The sequence below is a fragment of the Patella vulgata genome, chromosome 6 (assembly GCF_932274485.2).
Source record: "Patella vulgata chromosome 6, xgPatVulg1.2, whole genome shotgun sequence".
NCBI lineage: Eukaryota > Metazoa > Mollusca > Gastropoda > Patellidae > Patella > Patella vulgata.
This window is the reverse complement of record NC_065884.2, coordinates 58,731,314-58,753,043: the sequence shown is the minus strand read 5'-3', so window position 1 is coordinate 58,753,043 and position 21,730 is coordinate 58,731,314. Positions and strand designations below refer to the sequence as shown.

Below are 21,730 nucleotides of genomic sequence, written 5' to 3'. Positions count from 1 at the left end.
TGTCATTACTACACTAGGATCTGGAAGAGTTGTTATCATTGACGTGTTCTGAATGTTGTGAGGAATTAGTCAATGAAACGGTCTGTTATGGTGAGCTTTTGGGCGTGTTTTGCACAGAACTGTGGGTAATCCACTAGTAACATCAATGCTGATTGGTTAATCAAATGTCTGACATTATAGGGTCAAAGCGGCTCGCATGACCTCTGACGCGACCTATCACTACAACTGGTCAGATCTTCATGTAGTGTAGGCCATCGAAAGTATAAAAAAACGAAACGAAATATAGATCTGTATTTTAATCCGATTGGTTATTTATTAAATGCAATGAAATGATATGCAATGGATGTTTAATACACCAACTGGGAAAATGAAGACATACACACACCATAAAGTGTGCAATAAGTGGAAATTTGCCTGGGCAGCAAACCCCTGGGTCCATTCACTGGAGAGGCACATAGTCCATTTATCTGCCCTTTATAATTGTGCTATTTTTTTTATCGACCAATCAAAAATAATTGAGAGTGGGCAAAGGGAAGTAACTCAAATTTGATTGCAACTAAGATCGTTGTTGCAAACTTTGTCACTTCTTTGACATTAAATTTTTGCAACTTTTCTCATAATCGAGTGTACAAGCCATTGTGGTTCCCTATATAAAAAAGCTATTGTAGTGCTGCTACATTATATATTTAGTATGAGCTGTCTTTACTCTCTGTCTTCCCACTTATAAAAAACACTGCATGACTGGCCAGGTTAGTGTTGAGCCATTTGCCCTCTTCTGTATTAAATTCTGTAAGATCATCACTATTACACGGGAAACCACAGTTTACTTAAATGTATCAATTTTCTATTTGTATTTTAGGGGTAATACAGATCATATCAAGAAAGACTGTTTGAATCTAGGGAAATTAAAAACTTGTACATTAGGAGCTGTAGAAAGAGAAGATAGACCTATAGAAGATGCTTCAGGAAAGGCAGCCGAGTGGCATTGTCATGAAGTCATTGTTACAGATACCTCAACAGGCGATAGGTAACAATCTTTTTACCCATTTCTTTTACAGTGAATTTCATCATCAACATCCAATACTAAAATGTGCAGTGAAAAGCCCAAATTAATATGAAAAATAAAAATGGTTTGGATATTGTTGGTAAATTTCAGGACCTCTGCTAAGGAATAGATCTGTGCAACTGCACAGTTTACACACCTTTTAGACCAGCTCTGATTTTATGATTCTGCCCATAATATTCATTTTACTGAAAGAAAGTTTTCCATAAAATAAGGTTAGAAATGAAATGGCGTTTCACCTCCTACCTTTCTGCACCAACCAAGCGAAATTTGGATGAACCTCGATAATATTTGGTTAGACATTCATGCACTGTAGAATTTGTATCAACGAAGTGGGTAACAACTGCATTGCACTTCCATGGACTTAAGACTCTAATGTTTAGGGTTTGTTACACTTTTATCAACTGTTAATCAGCCTTGGTTACGATTCCGAGGTTTTGACTGTCAGAGATGGGTTATAATAAACTAGAGGTGAACTGCCAAAACATTCGGATTTTATTACTATCAAATCTTCATGTATTTCTACAGATATATTTTCCCGTGTAAAACATGGATACCTATCTGTACTAAGATCTCGATGAAAGAAGCCGAAGTATTGACGGTAAAGTCTGTAGAGGAGGGGCAGGTTGCTGTCGTTAGAAGTAAGTAGTTTAAACATATGTGAATTATGCTTGGCCCAATATTACCTCAAATGTTTAGTAGTCAATGTGCCAAGATTGGTATGCAGATTTTATTCGCATGACAATATTATGTGCGCTGCATAGTTGTCCGAATGTAGACTTGAAGTTTTAATGCCTAATAAAACTGTATTGGCAGTTAGTCAATTACAATGTTTTTAGACAAGACAAGTAAAGTTTTTATATGGCCTACAATTTCTGTGCACATTAATTTCTTTTGTGTGCTGGTTGCAAAGTTTGTGTGCATGTGCACAGCTTGAGCTGATAGTGGTCAGATTTGTGTCAACCAATTCAAATTAGCTGTTTTTAGAATTCAACCATTCTGTTCATTAAAATGCTTTGGGTATTTATGGGTCCATTTTGATTTAGAAGATCAAAACTAGTAAAAACTAGAAAGTAAAATGCAATAGATTGTAGCTCTGCTTTCAATGAATGGATTTAAATTATTGTTTCAATTATTTTACAGATTTAGCGCCAATAAAATATGAAGTTGTTGTCTACACTGGTGATGTCAAAGGATGTGGAACCAACGCTAATGTTTCAATAACTTTATTTGGTGCTAATGGAGATACAGGCACAAGACCTCTTAAACAGAGTTTCCGTGATCTCTTCGAAAGAAATCAAGTTGATAAATTCCAAATAGAGGCTCTTGATTTAGGTAGGTGTATTAGTGATAGAGAGAGAGAAATGGGGTTTAACGCCCACTCGTCACAAACTAGGTCATTTCAGGACTAACATATGGTTTTATTTTATTTCAATAATTCGCTTTGCGTGTATGAGTCTTTAGCAGTGGGAGGAAACTGAAGGACCCGGAGAAAACCTCATTTCATTTCATTGTATTCATAGTTGCTTTTTGAACAAATGCAGGCTCCTGACCATTGCCTCATTTTACGGACATTTGTTCTTCATACTTTACCTTAATCAAAACCATGACTTTCATTTTGATATCTTTAGGTACGGTACTTCAAAGAATTTAATCTTAAAAAAACAAAACTAAATAATGTTAATTTTTTGTGTAAAAACGATTGAAAAGGATTTATAAGATAGACATGCATTATGCAAGAACTAAATCTGCCTATTGCAGGTCTTTCCTTAGGTCTGAAATGTTATCTAAATTATTAATGGGACATTAATTAATTTACCAAGATCATAATTATCTCTTGATGCCATCGGATGCCTGCGATATTTAGTGGATTCAAATACATTTTGTGCTGGATGATGTTACCATAAAAATGGATAATCGAGACTTTGTTTATTATTGTACCAACGGTCTTAATGAATATGAAGGCTAGCCTATAATTGTATCACCGATTCCTTGACTCAAAGTGAAGTAATTTGACTGAAATTTTCAGCATATTCTCTTTTGATTATCTATTTTTTGACTGTTATAGCGAGAGCTGTCAGCTCTTTACTTAATCCCTGTTTCAGATGATGCTGAAAATTGTCATGTTCTTTGAAAAAAATAATAGCTTGCTTATACAAATTACATAAAATATGCTAAAAATTTACCAACTGTCGAAATCATGAAGTGGGAGCCTTGCCCTCTGTACTTTCATATTGAGAATACATACTTGTGTACATTGTATTTTTGAATTTTCTTGTTTACATTGAGTGATTGGACATATTTATACATCATTACAATTTATCTAAATTTACCTTTCATTATTTCAGGTGAATTATCGAAGATTAAAATAGAACATGATAATAGTGGTTTCCGTCCTGGTTGGTTCCTAGATCGTGTTGAAGTTAACAACATGGCCACAAATAAAACAACAACATTTAATTGTAATAAATGGTTTGATAAAGATAAGGGAGATGGTGAAATCTGTCGGGAACTATTTCCAGCCCAGGACTAACTTAATTCCTCCCTAGAACCAACTAAATTCCTACCAAGGACCAACACTTATGAGACCATCACTAAACCACTTTACATCGATGACAATTGCCTCTAAAATCGACAATTCCAAACAAGGACTAGCATATGTCTCACAAAGTATTTAAAAGATTTCCATACCAAGACGGGTCTAGCCAAGGAATATATCCTTTCCAATGAAGAATATACATTTTTCCACAAATGACATATCGGTAGTTTGCTTTCTGCCAAGCCTTAGCCTAATTTTTATCAGGGCCTTACTTCATTCTACCCAGTCGTTCAATATTTATATGTACATAACAAATATATTTAAGTGCTAGACATGTAAAGTGTACATTTCGATCATTCAATATCTTTTCGTTGTGGGATTTCTACATAAATTTTAATATTATGTTCTTTAAATTATGAAAAGTCTTCACTGATTCCCAAATTGCCTTCAGGTATCATCTTGGCTCAAACCATCTTTATTCTTTTTCTGTTATATTCTCATGGATATGTGTATTTTAGAATGTTTTATTGTAAATACCTGGTATATATTTATAATCATTTCATTTCTACACAAAAGATCACAATGTGCCATTCCATATTAATGTTGTGTTGTATTATTTTGTTGTCTTACATTTTAATCCAAATTTGTACATATTTATTAATATATTAAATGTAGTTATGATATTTCAGGTCATTAATACATGAATTACAATTTGAAAATAATTAGAGTTATATTGTAGAAATTTTAAGTTTTAACTGGGATAATGGTACTTGATTATTTTTTGACTTTTGTATAGGTTGCAATAATGATTTTAATTAAATATTTATTTCCACTTGTTCAACATTTTAAAACAATTTATCCCTACTATTTTTTATTATACTAAAATAGAATCATGTATTGCTTCTATATTACTATTATATATGAATATTTTCTAATTATATGTAACCATGTCTGAACTTCACAATATAGTAAAGCCTTACCAATTTAATTTTCTGTTTTTCGCAACATGAACACCTGTAAAATTATTCCAGGGTATTTCTTTGGGAAAAAAATTTATTTAAAATAAAAAAAGAAATTGGTTGCATGATCCAAAACTTTTAGTTCCAAATTTTTAAGTTTTGAGATTTTAAACAAAGTATCTTTCACTTAATTCATGTGGCTATTTATTTATCAAGCCTCTGAAAAACAGAAAATTAAATTGGTGGAGCCTATTTATTATATAGAGCCTTATTAATATTTATAGGATCTGTCATTTACTGATACCCTTGTTATGTTAAGTCAATGTAGGCTCCATTAATTATTGTTAATATAAAACTTGTGATAATTTTATTTATAACAGTTATTTTAAACATTTCTATCCAGGGTTGTGATACCAATAATCAAAATGTGAATAAACTAATATTTATATGTAGTACATAGATTTCATCTTTTTGAAGATTTAAATTTTATATATAAGAATTTATTTTCTAAATGTTATATGCTTTTTATCTTGATACGAGAAAGATTTATCTTTCGATAAGCTCTTAGTCATTTTGGGTTACCTGGTTTTATCATTCATTTAGGGGATACTCAATTGAACATTCCAGAATTAAATTTTCTCAATTCCAAAAATAATGACAATCGAGTGAAATGGGTTATTTTGGGCTACAGTGCATGCACCGACTGAATAAGATAATATCTCAACCAACCTTGCAGCATCACATATTCGTTCTTTAATTACATCAAGATTCCACTCAAATCACCTCCATTTTTGGAACTTGCAGAACTTTGAAATTCACATTGATTGCAATTCTATCAATTCTGGATGTTATGGACTGACATTCGAGCATGCCCAAAGTGTCTGTTATGGGGAGGTAAATCTGGGTAACATTTGATGGCTTGATTTCAGATCTGATATAACACACCATTACTAATAAAATATTTTTATGATATATATTTTAAAAAATTGTCATTTTAGTCATTATAGAATTTTATTTATTTTTTCTTCTAGGCCTTAGATTTCGCTTCCTTAGAATTGCTCAATCTCACGTATGCCTCATTCTCTATGATCTCCTCTGCATTAAGCCATAATAAGTTTTATATATTCATTACTGTAACTTTAGATATGCTAAAACTGATAGCTATTTCGACCATGTAGTTATAAATATTGAGCTCAACTGTATATAACTGCTGTGTCATCTAAAATATTTATTAGTATATTTTATATTATATCAAGTAACAAGAATAAATTAAAGTTATTATTAATGCTATTTTTAAACATTCGCATATTTTTGTATTTATTTTCGAAGATTATTAATAATTATAAACAAATTGCATTTCGTCTAACGTTTTTTTTTTCTGTATTGGGGAATATTTGTTTTGATATTTTAAGTGGGTATTTAATTAAAATTCCACGAATAGTAACAATCAAGTAAACACAAGAATAAGAAAATATCTCTCTCAAACCATCTCTTTATTAAGAAATATGTATATCAATAGATTTATGAACTGCTGTTGACTAAATCAGTATAATATAAAGCCTTTTATTTAGATATTAGAACATTATAATATATAGATTTATTTATAGATTTATTAGTTTATGATATATATTATCTATTGTATATCCAATAAGTAAACTGCTAATAGATGACCAAATATAGAAATATTTTTAAGTGTACATCTTACAGTTCTGTTTGTGGTTCAAATGATATCAACAATAAAGAAAACATAACTGTGTAATTATTAATTGATGGATATCCCTATTCACTGACCAATTCAAAGGGGTTTTCTTTTGAACATTCCACATAGGCCAATTTCATATTTACAAATTGTTGACATTGTGATATACTCTATGGCATTCCAGGTACAAATAAACCACTCTTGACTCTAAAAATACACATTATTTTCAAACTTTCGCCTGGATAACCTAGTGCAATGTCAACAATCTGTTTATTAATAGCCCAAGGTTACAATCACAAAGTGGAGATATCCTTCTATGAAATTTAATTATTCTCACGAACCCCTTGTAAGAAATCAGTGATTGATAATTTTTTTTTTATAACTGTCTAAAGATGTCTAGAATAGAACCATGGACATCTTGATTATAATGTTCATGATAGAACTATGTCATAACCTCTTCAGACTTCTACAAAGAAACTGAGGTGTTCTTTCATTACCTGATCTGATCACTTGCTGTAGATTGTATAATAAACAAACATCCTGCCTTTTTTTCTAGATTATTTATTTATATTCAGATATCTAGTGTATTGGTTATCTTGTTATTTATATTAATTTTATTAAATAAATATTTATTAGACAATAAAAATGGGTAGTTGTTTTGATTCTAGAGGGAGAGAGAGAGAAGCAGTGAACATTGATACATGTACATACTAGAAATAATGTGTGTCTGAAAGAATGTCGGGCACGGCCGAACAAGTGTCTGACACGAACAAGTGCCTGACATTTATAATGAGGCATGTATTAAAAATATCAATAAAAAAAGCTGAAAAAACACAGATGTGTGCTGAACAAAATGAATGACATGGTAAATGATAACCAATAAACATTGAGACTTGTACTTGCTGCAATTCCAGGCCTGGAATTAATGATTTTGGTTGTGCCTTTCAGGGGCGGATTGGGGCCCCCGTGTCGGACTGGCCCCTTAGACTGACCGCGGAGCCCGGACGGGAGGTCCGGGGCCTCTCCCACTGGAAAATTTTGAAAAATGAACCCCAAATATGCGATTTAGTGGCATATCTGATTATAATCTGTCAAATAATATATCTCATAAATCGATTAATTTAGGCCAAATTCCCGACCTGCAAGTAATTTATAACCATCAACCTATGAAATTATCGTATCGTCATATTATTAATTAACGTATTAAGTAGTATCGTCAAGAGTCAAGAGAATTTAACTGGTTAAAAAATGGGACTAGTTGAGAAAATTTTGACCATTTGATTAACCATTTAGGAATATTGAATAAGTAGGAATATATACAACATGATCATCATCGCTCCATGGCTGGTCCAATAACAAGGGTTTTTAGACGAATTGGACAAAATTAATTTTTTCATTTTTTGACCGACCGGCCCTTCGGGAGATCGCCCGATCGCCCAATCCGCCCCTGGTGCCTTTCATCACTGTTCACATATTTCACCGAACATATAATGTAATATAAATTACAATAAATTTTATAAAAATTGAATATAAATCATGTTCTAATATACATTCATATTACATTAATCAGGCCTATTTTAAGGTCATACGTCTTTTAATCCTACATGAAGAAGCAAAAAAAAAAAAAAAAAAATTAGTCCACTATGACACTTTCTAAGAAAACTTAACTTTTGGGATGGATTTCTGGGGTGTTTAAAAAGATAATTGTTTTCTGAAAGGATATAAAAATAAAAATACCAGTAGGCCTAAACAAAGGGTGAAATAACTTCGCCAAATAAATTTAATAACCCTATTTCAACTTTATATTCATCCTGCTGTGTCATGGTAAATATTATATAATCTTACGAATTTATTATCCTTTTAATAAACCAACCATTAAATCCCCTGTATGAATTATTTATCATATGACCTACCTCCTGTGATTTATGACCCTACCTTTGTGCAATTTGACACATTTCAAATTCATCTCCTGAAGTAATATAATTTGTAAAAATTATAATTTCTATTTTATTTGAAAGATGGCTGTGGAATTTTTGATATTAATCCACAACTATTTATAGGAATAAACATATTTATACAGATATTGGCTAAAACAGTTAAAATTAAGTTACGCTTTCAATTCCGAATCACATGATAATCGAGACTACAAGTAGTCTGGATAACGGGATTCACATAGCGCGAAATATTTAACCAATCAACGTAAGGGGTGAAAGTTGAAGGACGTGGCACCGGTAATCAGTTCAGCCCCGTTTGTTGTTGAGAGAAGTCTATTGTGCGTGAAACCTTATCTTCTAAAATGGGAAAAATAAAAGGTAAACTTATGCACACTTAAATTTGAAAGTTGCGTGTATGTTGAATGAATACTTGAACCCAACCATGTAATGTTTTTGTCATTAATTTCAGGTGGTGCCGTTGTTGAAATGCAAGGAGATGAGATGACAAGGTAAAATTTTATGTATTTTATTTTTGACGATCATTGAATGAAACGTCACATAGGGCCAACTGTCATTATAGTGAAAGGTTTTCGGTCGATTATAGTAATTCTTGTCACGTCACGTACATCTGTTGGGTATACACGTAGATCATGTATTATTTCAGTACCAGTATATTTGAGTTTCTGTATGGTACAAAGTCCGTTCAATTTTAGAATTAATAAATTAAAAAAAAATAATTATAGGCTGCTTGAGCGCGATTTTATGCAAACATATTATTAGGCGTACATCTAGGCGTAAAAGTTAATGAATGAAAAAACTGACAGATTAGTCGTTGACCTGTTGGTTTATGTGTTTTTTTAGACCAAGAATTGAAAAATTAGAGATTTAAGTACAGATAATGTGAATGGGGAAGGGTGGGGGTGGGGCAGTCTGGTTATTATAACTAACCCTCCAATATTTCTGTTACATACCCAGTATTAAAAATAAATCTTTATTTAACCAACCCAATAAATTTTTGGGAAACCCCTCGTATCTCTGAATCTGATTTACATTTTTACATAATGGAAATTCTTAATTTTATTATTTGATTTAGGCAAAAAATACTTCGGTCACGTTTAAAGTAGGCTATCATACTATTTATGACAATAAAATATAAGCTGACATCATTGTTTACTATGAATGATGTGCACATGTTGATAGTGTGATTAGGTGTTGGTAAAGTGCATGTATAGTATAAATGATTATAAAAGTGAGTATCACTACTAGGGTAAAATAATGCAATCACAAGATAATTTAAGTGGACTTCAAAAGTCAGTAGACCATATCAGCATGTCTGATGGTTGGGGTCAAGAGTACAAATATATATCAATATGTCCATAGACCATGAAAGGGTCAAAATTCATTTGTTGTCTTGATAAGTTAATACTAATATGTAGAGGGACTAAAGATAGTAGACTCAGATGGCCATATTCTTTATAATAAAAAGATAGAAAAGTTAGTATTAGTACTACATGTACATCTTGGCAAGTTAGCTACCCCCTCCCATCCCCCACCCTCCTCTTTATTTTTTGACACAATTTTATTGAAATAATATTCCTGTAAAAATTTATAGACAATATTTGGGGAAATTAGGAAGCCCTATCTACCTATGTTATCTGGTTACCCTTTTTTGAACGATCTGCGTGTTATGTCCTTAAAGATTGATATACAAGAATCTGGTTTTTCGTCCTATCTGAAGGCCTAGACACAATTCCATGCACCACAGATCCTGACAACTTTCTCGGTCAAAATAAATAAGAACCTGAGACTCTCTGGTTAGCAAGCCTGCATCTTACTCACTGGATGTACATTGTATATTGTTGTCGCCCCTGTCTGGACATCCGTCCGTCCACAATTTTGATCCGATTTTGACGAAACTTTAAATATAGATTGATCTTCCAAAGATCTCGGTTTCTTTCAGTTTTGGTATGTATCGGACAAACCTTAAGGATTATGGCCCCTGATTGTACATAAAAATCACGTTTTCAGCTTGTGGACACTCTAGAGATCACAATTTATGTTTATATCTGAAAGATGTAGATTCCTTTAGATATTTGCGCATATTGTACAGTAACTTCCTGGATTATGGCCCCCGATTGTACAAAAAATTGTGTTCTTAGCTTGTAAACCCTCTAGAGGTCACAGATCCGATTTGAAAAAAAAACCAGTTTAAATATATGATATCACTGTTACACCATAATGACGGTTGAGTTCCAATGTGGGCACATTTTGCATGGTAATAGCTTGTTTGATTGTACTTTAGAGCAATCTTTGTTGAAGCGGAGTTTGTAAAAAAAAAATTAATAATAGTAGTTTATATATTCAATTTCTAAATGTTTATCAAAGACATTTTTACATGTGTAATAAAGATTATATGTATGACATTAAGTTGGGTAGAATACAATATGTGCTGGGTACCTTATCCCCTTACTATAAGTTGCTATATAATGTATAGGGTTATTATTTGCACTGTCATATTGTAGTTTAAATTGATAGCAAAATTAGATTGGACTTTGAACTTTCTGTTTATGTACAGGGTCAATGTTCATTTAATCAAGGTTGTACTAAATTCACAATGTGTTTTATTATGTCCAAGATAAACCCTTACTTAAATTATGACAATCTGTCATAATGATCCCATGAAACATACAAACCATGATTGATGACCACAAATAAACTGGAAATGCATGCATATTGAAACAACTTTTGACAAATTATTATTTGCATCTCTTCTACAGTGTATGTTTAACACAAGTCTGATAGAAACCAAGTTGATTGACTGAATTTTGATACTTTTTTAAAACTGCTGATTTTGAATGCCTTGCAAACTACCATTTGTGAATGTTGAATCAGTCAAATAATGGTTCTTCTCAGTTTAGTATAAAAAGATATCAATTGGTATCCCATTTTATTCAAACGGTATTGTATGTACAACCCATCAATTCGAGCTTACAACATTATATCTGAGCAGACTTTTGAATTTTGATGTCAGACTGTTGAATTTTAAATTTTAACTCTCATGGTATATTAAGGCAAATTAAAAATTATTTTATTCACTGAAGGTGGAGAAGGCCACAGTGCTATTGCTTCATTAAAATTTTCAAACTTAACCCGTTAAGTGTAATTAATTTGACGAAGAACTATGTACTATGTTCTAATAATAGGTTGGGGAAAATACCTCCAAGGCGTTATATTACGCCCACACACAGTGAGTGGCAGTTGTATAACGTCCTACACATGCTGCGATTGTGGGGGAATTCCCAAGGGATTCCCCCAAGTGACGAACTATGTTCTAAGAATAGGTTGGGGAAAATACCTCCAAGGTGTTATATTACGCCCTACACACATTGAGCGGCAGTTGTCCAGCATGATATATAATGACCTACGCACTTAACGGGTTAATTGAAAGTAGTGAATGTAAAATATATCCCTTGGCAGTTGGAATTTAAAGAAAAGTAGGTAGAAATGCTTGTGTTCAAAGATAAAACATAGAAAACATTTGAAGCAGTGCCATGCATGTATAGTACCAAGATATTTTAAAGATGGTGTACTTTGTCTCTTGAGAATAAATTCCATTGAACCACTGTATAATTGTTCATTATTATTGACAGAATCATCTGGGATTTGATCAAGGAAAAGTTAATTAATCCGTTTGTGGATTTAGAGATACATTCATATGATCTTGGTATAGAACACAGAGATGCTACTGATGATCAAGGTAGGTCATTCACAATTACCTATTTATGACCTGTACGTTAATTTTATTCTTTAAGGACTTACGTTACTTTATCTGTTTGTTTATTTTTAAGTATTTGATTTCAGTCAGTTAATAGTTTTTATTTAATAGCAAACAAAAACAGACCCAATTCTGTTCAAATAACAAATGATAAAAAAAACTATGTTTGATGAGGCCTAAAAAAACTATTCGAATAACAAATACTAACAAATCTGTTTGAATAGATATGGGACACTATTAGAATAGAAAATACATTCACTAAAAAATCTGTTTGAATAATATCAAATACTGAACAGTCTGTTTGATTAGCATAGAAAAACTATTGGAGTTTATATATTGTTCAGGATCACGGTGGCTAAGTGGGTAAGACACTGGCTCGCTAGCCTGGAGGTTGAGTGTTCGATCCCTGTGTTGGCCGAGAACGTTTGTTCAGATTTTCCGGCGTGGTTCTCCCTTGTCAGTGGTGCAGGACGGAGGGCCTGAAAAGTACAGCTGTCTAGTTGTTCGAATGGGATGAAAAACTGAGGTCCCGTGTACAAATTGGTGTGCACATAAAAGATACTTTGACACTTGGAATTCGATATAAGAGTAGGCCGTAGTGATGCTGTCCGGGCAAAATTTCCCTCATAGCACACTGTATGGCGTATGCCTGTCTTCATTGGCCCAGTTTGTAGCAGAATAGTAGGATGTTAAACCCCATTTCATTTCATTTATATATTGTTCTCTAGGGTCTTTATTCTATGCAATTTTGTTTATAAATTTTGTGTCATTCGGATGGGACGAAAAACCGAGGTCTCGTGTACACATTGGTGTGCACGTAAAAGATCCCTTGACAGTAGTGCCGCTGTCCGGGCAAAATTTCCCTCATAGCGCACTGTATGGCGTATGCTCGTCTTCATTAGCCCAGCTCGGAGCAGAACAGTAAGACATTAAACCCCATTTCATTTTATAAATAATGTAATAATTAATTTTCCAGTTACAATTGATGCAGCCAATGCTATTCGCAAGTATAATGTTGGTATTAAATGTGCTACTATAACTCCTGATGAGAAAAGAGTAGAAGGTAGGTTTCTTGTCTTAACTCTTAATGTTTTACTCGCACGCCCTCAATAGTTCGTGACTGAATGGTTAACACGTGTGTGCTGTATCATAAGGTCTGTCCTTGAGTCAACTGGCGTGGTTTCGATTCCCCAATTGTATGTGACAAGGAGTAAGGTCGTCTGTCAACTCTCGTGGGTTTTCTCTGGATCTGCCGGTTACCTCCCACTACTAAAGAGTAAAGATCCCTATGCGCAAGTGAATTATTGAAATAAAATTGAACCATATGTTAGTTCTGAAATGACCTAGTTTGTTTTCGAGTGGACGTTGAGCTCCATTTCTCTCTCTCAATAATTTGTGTTCGTGTGCTTAGATGTCCTGGGTTCAACAAGGACCTTGAAGAGCCTTCCCTGATGTTTGAATGCATTTAATTAGGAAAAAAAGCAAGATCACCCGTACAAATTAATAGGGGGCATAATAAGAGGCAACTAATTCAGTTGGCTGTTAGAAGATAAAGGAAAGTAGGCAGAAATACTGCTAAGATTAAATTCTCTTGCATTGCACATGGAGTCATTGCAAATAAATAATTTAATATGTTAGTCTCAAAATGATGGAAATGTTTGATATACTGTTTGACTGGCATTTAGTAATTGAACACATTAAAATAAACACAGTAATTGTTATCAATAGAACTGTTGTGTTTATTTTGATGGAAATGTTGTTTTAGGCTAATTTTAAAAGTCATTGTTTTCTTGCATTGGACTTGTATTATACAAGTAGTATAATATATTTTTCTGGAAGTTGGGTTCGTTGATGATGGAAAAAAGAATTTCTGTTTAAATTAATACTGATTGACAAATTCCAAATACTTATCTAAATGTTACACTTGTAGCATAGATATGCTTAGGCATTATATAGTTTTACCTGTTTCATTTGATTTATATTTCAGAATTTAAACTTAAAAAGATGTGGAAATCACCAAATGGAACAATTCGAAATATTTTAGGGGGAACCGTATTCCGTGAAGCCATTATATGTAAGAATATTCCACGTCTTGTACCAGGTTGGACTAAGAGTATTGTTATTGGGCGTCATGCTTTTGGGGATCAGGTAATAAGTTTATTAAAGCTGTAAACTGTCAAAATTTATCATTCCTGAATTTATTTTCGATTAGTCGTAGCTAGTTTATAAATGAAATGAAATGGGGTTTAGTGTCCTACTATTCTGCCATACAGTATGCTATGAGGAAAATTTTGCCCGGACAGCGGAACTACGGCCTACTCTTATATCGAATTCCAACTGTCAAGAGATCTTTTACGTGAACGCCAAAGTTTACACGGGACCTCGATTTTTCGTCCCATCTGAATGACTAGACAGCTGTCCTTGTCAGGCCCTCCGTCCTGCATCGCTGACAAGGGGAACCACGCCGGAAAATCTGGATGAACTTTCTTGGCCAATACAGGGATCAAACACTCGACCTCCAGGCTAGCGAGCAGGTGTCTTACCCACTAGTTTATATATTTACCTAGTTATGCATCCCGTTTTCCAGAGCATGTTTCATAACCTGTTAATGATATCTTTATGAAACTTTGTACACATTACAACCTATTATCTATATAGTAGTTAATAAGAAATTTTGCAGATTTGATAATTTTTGTGTTTCCATTGAATCAAATTTTACTTAAGGTAGTTTTGGGTGAATGGGACTTCTTGTTTAAAGTTCTGTTCAATCTTATTCAGAAATGACTTGACGCAATGATGTTTAGGCAAATATCATTATATGATAAACAATTGGTTGAAATTATTTTGTCTTCTACAGTATAAAGCAACAGACTTTGTGGTTGGTGGAGCTGGTAAATTAGAGATGACCTTCACCCCTGCTAATGGTGGGGAGAAACAACAATACACAGTTTTTGACTTCAAGGAATCTGGTGGTGTTGCTATGGGAATGTACAATACTGATGCTGTAAGTTTTGAAATGGTTTTTGTCATATTACTCACCAAATCATATGCACTTTCAGTTCTTTCATGTCATTCAGTGTTTCATTTATGAGAAGCCTCCGTAACGTACTGCTGCATTCTCTAATTCTATCTTTTTGATCATCATGCAATGGAATTATTCCATATTCCAGTCACATGTTTTATCAGGTGGACTGTTGTACGTTTATGTCGGATTGCACATGCGCAGAAATAGTATTCTTAAAAAAATGCATCGAAACACCTAAACTCTCAAATAATGTGCGCATAAGGATTTAAAAAAATAACGTAGACCGGTAAGGATTTTGCACTGTTTATTATTTCGTTTTACAGCCTCTATGAGAGTCGTGTATGTCTAAATAGTCACGCACACGCAACTAAAATAAGCATACGAAGTGTCAAGCAAATAAATGATTTAATTGTTCAAAACTCCAATGATATTTTAGAGTTATTTACCAAGTCTTTTTGAACAGATATCAGTGATTCCAGTATCGACAAAATGGCTGAGCATCAGTCGATATCGATTTCTTCCGATAGGCCACTTATCGGCCAGTTAATGATGTTGAAACCGATTATCGGACCATCACTAAATGAAAATGTATTATTTGAAAATTTATTATTCTGCTTGCAAACTTCAAAATTCAATAGTTTGTTCCTAATTCATGTAATCTTAGATTATTTAATGTATTTTTCAGAGTATCACCGATTTTGCTCACAGTTCAATGAAGTTTGCTTTACAAAAGGAATGGCCTCTTTATTTAAGGTAAAACTGAAATTTTTGAAACTATGTAATATTTCATAAAAGGGAAGCAACTCTGTTACATGTCCTCAACTTCATATTATCTCCCCTTAGACCACAAACAATGTCTTTTTGTGTACTAGATTTCTCTCAGATTTTGAAACTTGAATGTACTTATTTATATTTTGTATAAATGTTTTATTACTTTATTTCAGTACAAAAAACACAATTTTAAAGAAATATGACGGTCGATTTAAAGATATCTTCCAGGAGATTTATGATAAGTAAGTTGTTGATTTTGATTTTAAAGATAATGATTCAAATTGGATAAAATTGTAGGTCATTTTAAGTTTAAATTAGAGCTGTTTCTATTTATACCATTAAAGATCCCCTGACAGTTGCAGCAGCGCTCTCTTGGCAAAATTTCAAAGCCTACTGCCTGTCTATATTAGCCCGCTTGATACAGAATAGTAATTTGTTAAATTCCATTTCATTTCTATATGCTCAAATTTTAAAGCACCATTGAATGATATAGTATTTTGTTTGTAGTCAATATAAGAAAGAGTATGAAGCTAAGGGTATATGGTATGAACATCGATTAATAGATGATATGGTAGCTTATGCTATGAAATCTGAAGGTGGATTTGTTTGGGCATGTAAAAACTATGATGGTGATGTACAGTCTGATTCTGTAGCTCAAGGTAGGTGTACTTACAGGTGTTTTGGTATCAAAAGCAAGTCCTGGGAGATAACCATATAGTTTGTAAATTTACTGTTCCTCTTAACGGTACTGTTCCTCTAAATGTTTAATTTGTAGGTTTTTCTTTAAAATTTACTTCACCATTTAGGACGCTATAGATAATTTATAATCAGATTCAACAAAATTTTAAATTAAGTATAGGAAGAGTTTCATTATTTTTTTTTAAACTACAGGATTTGGATCACTGGGTATGATGACAAGTGTTTTGATTTGTCCTGATGGTCAAACTGTAGAGGCTGAAGCTGCTCATGGTACCGTTACTAGACATTATAGATTCCATCAACAAGGAAAAGAAACATCTACAAACCCTATTGGTAGGTTGTATTATTTAAGGCTAATATAATATATACTGGAAACCGTGCCAGTTGACTCAATGACAGACGTTATGATACAACGTGCATGTGCTAACCTGTGTCTTTAGAACAAGCTAATAAAATTTAAGTAAAAGAGCAACTCTTGGTGATGGATGACAAACAAATACCTTTTCCTCAATTTATACAGTATATCATATTTGAAATAATCTCAGTCATATTGTTCAAAATCCAAATATTGTCAGACTTAGAATACTTATGGAAGAATGATTGTTAATTTAAGTTTAGGCTGTGTTGAAGAGTTGTTATATCACCATTATCAAGCCATGTATAGATTAGTAATATTGTTCTTGCATAAGTAATTTTAAAGTTTTTTGCTATATTCAGTTACTAAATACCTCGAAAAGATTTGATTAAACTGCTTACAGATGACTATGAAGTAAACGAGTTAGAAATCAGATCTTAAAACATCTGTATCTTGGTGCTCAATTGACAGATTTGACCCAAGTATGGCATACAATCTAATTTGAACTCGTGAGATTGAATTGTGTTGTCAGACTAAAATAATAAATGAATAAACATGTGTTTGTGTATTTTTCAGCATCTATATTTGCATGGACAAGAGGTTTAGCTCATCGTGCTAAATTAGATAGCAACAGTGAATTAGATAGATTTGCTACTAATTTAGAACAAGTTTGTGTTGAGACAATTGAAAATGGAAGTATGACCAAAGATTTAGCTATATGTATAAAAGGAATGAGCAAGTAAGTTTACAAATGTTTGTTGTAAGCAAAACAAATTTTTAATACTTTTTGGCATGGAAAACAGTGTCTTGTTTTGTAGTGATTGTAGATATAATGATCCTACAGATAGGAATTACATTGCCTGTTTAAGAAATTTTTGTTTTTAGAAGGTTTCAAGTATTGGGCAAATCCTATATGTTAGCATAAATGTAAAAATTATCATACATTTTTCTCAGATGCTTTTATTTTAACATTTAGGCCTTACAATAAACAATAATTATATAATTTAAATTTTTCTCTTCTTTTCAGTGTAAAAAGAGCAGATTATTTGAATACGTTTGAATTTTTGGACAAATTAGCTGAAAATTTGACCAAGAAAATGTCCAGTTGACTTTCACAATCATCTAGTAAATTATAATATTTTGTTTATTTGTTAGTGTATTTAGGAGATAGTACACAGAATTTATCATATACATTTTTTACCATACACATACATGGATTAATTAGTTATATCTAAGGCCATATCAAAAAAATATTCCGATTCTCAGATAATCCAGCATCACTTGATAAGAGCTGCATTACCTGTTTTTATTTCAAAAAATAAAAACAGTCCCATTAATTACCACATGTAAATAATTTACCCCAGATACAGGAAGTAACTTTATAAATCTTTTTAATTAATCCACAGTCTCTGATCAATGTTAATGACAACTATAAATGATACTAGATAATCATACAATCCTATAAACGGATAAATGTATTGCCTTGAAATGTGATTTAGCCAAATAATGATCCTTTGACAAAATAAAAACCTGCCTTCTGCATCAGATATTTGGTAAGGATTGTCTGAGAACCAGAATATATTTTTTGTATGGCCTAAGGTTGTGGTAAATGATGGTGGAGCTGATTGCAGTCCTATAAATATCAAAGCTGTAATTTTTAGCATCTAGTCAAGACACAGATTGAAAATAAACACCTGATTTTGGAAGTGTATTACCTTATTTAAAAATTTGAGAATTCAGAATCACTCAAGTATGACTAGTTAAAGTAGGAATATTGTAGGCCTATACATGTACAGCTTTTAGTCTTTATGTTAAGGCCATATATAAAAAATATTCTGTTTCTCAGATAATCCTGCATCACCCGTTTTATTTCAAAAAATAATAACTGTCTCATTAATTAGTGCATGTAAATGTTTTACCCTGTCACAGGAAGTAGCTCTAAAATGATTCCGGAAATGTACATAGGTTCATTTATCAAGTACACAACTCTGATAAATGATACTGACAATCATAATTGATACTGGATAATCATACATTTCTAATAAACTAGATAATGAGATAAATGTAGTGCCTTGACTTTAAATGCAATGTTTATGAGATGTCACATAACCCAGTAGTGATCCTTTGACAAAATAAAAACACAAAAAAAAATCCCCTACCCTTCCGCATCAGATTTTTTAGTAAGGATCGTCTGAGAGCCAGAATATTTTTTTTGTATGGCCTTATTAAAATATTTTTAAAGTTTTTATAGATATTAGTTTTGGAAAATATGAATATTGCTGTATCAAATAATCAAACTACCACAGCTTATATTGATTTATTAAATTTGCACATATTGGTAATAAATTTTCTTTGTTGGAAAGCGTTGAGTTTGATAGATTAAATTCTGTCATCAATAGCTTTCTTAGGGACTGTCACAAAATTTCACCACTTGTATCCAAACGAATAATCCGTATAACATGGTGAGTGGATAAAAAATGACAGATTAAATGTCGGTTATTTTGTATTAAACACACATCAAAATCCATTTGTATCAACATTTTCTTATTCTGTTGGTGCAGGTGGGTGTACGGGGCTAGATCTATCCACGGTTTTTCGGTTATTCGTTTGAATGCAATCAGCAAGTGTTGAAGTTTTGAGATGGTCCCTTATTATCTGTAGTGTTACATTATGTCCTAAAGTCACTTCTAAAAGCTTATAGTGTTCCAGCATCAACATTTGGTAAAAAGATGAGTTTCATTTTTCTTTAAATTCAGCGAATGTTTTATGTCTTGGATGATCATTCTTGAGATCTCATTGAATTAAACTGCCCAATTATTAATTATTAATCAAACTGCCCAATTATTTTACATCATTTTAATTAATTAAATTATTAATTCTCATGAAATATCCATTTAAATCCACATTATTGTATGCCAAAGATTCATGCATAAACTTTTTCACGAATTGTAAAATCTCTAATCAATTATAGTTTTTGTTCTTCAGGAATGCCTATTAAAATTTATCTTCCTATTTCATCTGGAAACAAAATATAAGTTTTTTAAAAAAAAAGTACTTGGTTGTTCTTCTCAAACCGTTTAGTTCAACATTTTGAAGTTTTGAAATTTTAAACAAAACATTGTTCACAAGCTAGACTTGAGATCTGGAAGATCCCAATAACATGGTGTATGTACTTAACAAATGCTAGCTTAAATTTAATGGACTAACTTTTGTACCAGTATTTTTTCTGTAATGTTCATGAGTAAGAGCTCCATTTAATATATATACTGTTAATGTATCTATCATTTATTTGTTGAAAAGTCTGGTCAAATGGACAATAAAACCACCTTTGTTTTAGCAAGCAAATAACCACATATAAATATTGCAGTGACATTTTTCCATTTCCATATTTATGCTCAATGATCCTTCCTACATCTAACTCTTGTGTATATGAGCTCCATTTAATTTATCTGCTGTCAATTGAAATGCTTCTGCCGTTTATTTGCATTGTACACTTATAGTGGTTTATCTTCATTCCTGTAAGTAATTAAACATGTTTTATAAGAGCAGGGTATGCTGTTTACACTGGTACTTTCTGAAACACTTGATACCACTTCCCGTTTATTTTGGGAGTCACATTGCTAAAAATGTTTTCTTTTACCTTTTAAAATTAAAGCTAGTCTTAATAATTTATCCTTGTTAATATATATTAGATTGGCTGGTTATATCACACTATTTTACACTAAGATTTATATAATTAGATTTACTTTCAAATCTTTCAATAAATATACAATATTATGAATATTACTGTATTTATTTACATGGTTTACCTAATACAAAAACATAAAAAAAAGTTGTCTTTTGTTTTAAATTACATGTACCTGTACAAGGATTCATCAAGATTTTCAGACGTGGTTTCCCCATGTCGGTGGTGCTGGGTGGAGGGCCTGACAAGGACAGCTGTCTAGTAGTTTGGATGGGACGAAAACCTGAGGCCCTGTGTATACATTGCCGTTCGCGTAAAAGATCCCATGATAGTTGTAATTCGATTTAAAAGTAGGCCATAGTGCCGTTGCCCGGGCAAAATTTCCCTCATAGCACACTGTATGGAGTAGCCCGTTTTCATTAGCCCAGTCAGAGCAGAACCCTATTTCATTTCACCTGCACAGGGGCTGATCCAGGATTTTTGGTAGGGGTGGGGTCCAGGAAATTTTGAAGTGCTGTATTGACAATTCTTGAGTTCAAAGAGGATCTGGGTGAAAATTTGAAAAAATGAACACTGTAGATGCCATTCGGACATTTAGCTGGAGCAAGGTGGGTGGGGTGGGCCTGACCTTGTTGTGAAGTAGTAGGACCTTTACACCGACAGTGTGGGGGGACAACATAAGATATTCTGCATTAGCACACTCTTAGCTACAGCCTAATCTTATATCGAATTCCAATTGCCAATGGAACTTTAACTGCATGCCAATGTCTACTTTGGACCTTGGTTTTTCGTACCATCCGAACAATGAACTTTCTTGGCCAATGCAAGGATCAAACAATGTCTTACTGAGCAATACTGGTGGAATGTGAGAGTAATGGGGTTTAATATCCACTCAACACAAACTAGGTCATTTTGGGACTAATATGGTTCAATTTTATTTCAATAATTCACTAGAGCATATGGCTCTTTAGCAATGGGAGGTAACTGGAGAAAACCCACGAGGTTTGACAGGTAACCCTACTAAATGACGTATACAAGCTGAGAATTGAAACCATGTCACTTGACTCAATGACAGACCTTATGATCTAAAGCACACTTGTTAGACCATCCAGTCACCCAACCCTCTCTACTTGTGGAATGAAATGAAATGGGGTTAAACGTCCTACTCCTAAACTGGGCTAATGAAGACGGGCCAAGGCCATACAGTGTGCTATGAGGGAAATTTT

General features: G+C 32.8%; 2 protein-coding genes across 3 annotated transcripts in view; both read left to right on the top strand.

The window, feature by feature from the left end:
- The window catches only part of LOC126824436 (lipoxygenase homology domain-containing protein 1), an 83,924-nt gene extending 77,024 nt beyond the window's left edge, over positions 1–6,900 (top strand). Inside the window, exons 47-50 of the mRNA XM_050553660.2 lie at positions 860–1,027; positions 1,592–1,704; positions 2,207–2,398; positions 3,412–6,900. Coding sequence (XP_050409617.1) covers positions 860–1,027; positions 1,592–1,704; positions 2,207–2,398; positions 3,412–3,596 — 658 coding nt within the window. The 3' untranslated portion in view covers positions 3,597–6,900. The remainder of the gene's footprint in view (positions 1–859; positions 1,028–1,591; positions 1,705–2,206; positions 2,399–3,411) is intronic.
- A 1,581-nt stretch (positions 6,901–8,481) lies between these two features.
- Positions 8,482–20,645, top strand: LOC126824442 (isocitrate dehydrogenase [NADP] cytoplasmic). 2 transcript variants are annotated; one of them, XR_008788569.1, is made up of 13 exons: positions 8,482–8,572; positions 8,664–8,703; positions 11,845–11,951; positions 12,946–13,032; positions 13,957–14,117; positions 14,827–14,973; positions 15,680–15,747; positions 15,939–16,007; positions 16,273–16,424; positions 16,657–16,797; positions 17,396–17,558; positions 17,847–18,886; positions 18,918–20,645. XR_008788569.1 is itself a non-coding variant. In XM_050553672.2 (12 exons), exons 1-12 carry the CDS (start codon positions 8,557–8,559, stop codon positions 17,926–17,928), a joined length of 1,233 nt encoding a protein of 410 aa, XP_050409629.1. In that variant the 5' UTR covers positions 8,482–8,556; the 3' UTR covers positions 17,929–20,645. The 2 variants fall into 2 exon arrangements, 1 of the variants encoding a protein (XP_050409629.1); XM_050553672.2 differs by having other exon boundaries at positions 17,847–20,645.
- Positions 20,646–21,730: the final 1,085 nt, after the last annotated feature.

Excerpts from the sequence above, each read along its gene's own strand:
- LOC126824442 (XM_050553672.2), top strand. Across the intron at positions 16,008-16,272 it reads TTCCAGGAGATTTATGATAA|TCAATATAAGAAAGAGTATG; the intron begins GTAAGTTGTTGA and ends TTTTGTTTGTAG. Across the intron at positions 17,559-17,846 it reads TGTATAAAAGGAATGAGCAA|TGTAAAAAGAGCAGATTATT; the intron begins GTAAGTTTACAA and ends TCTTCTTTTCAG.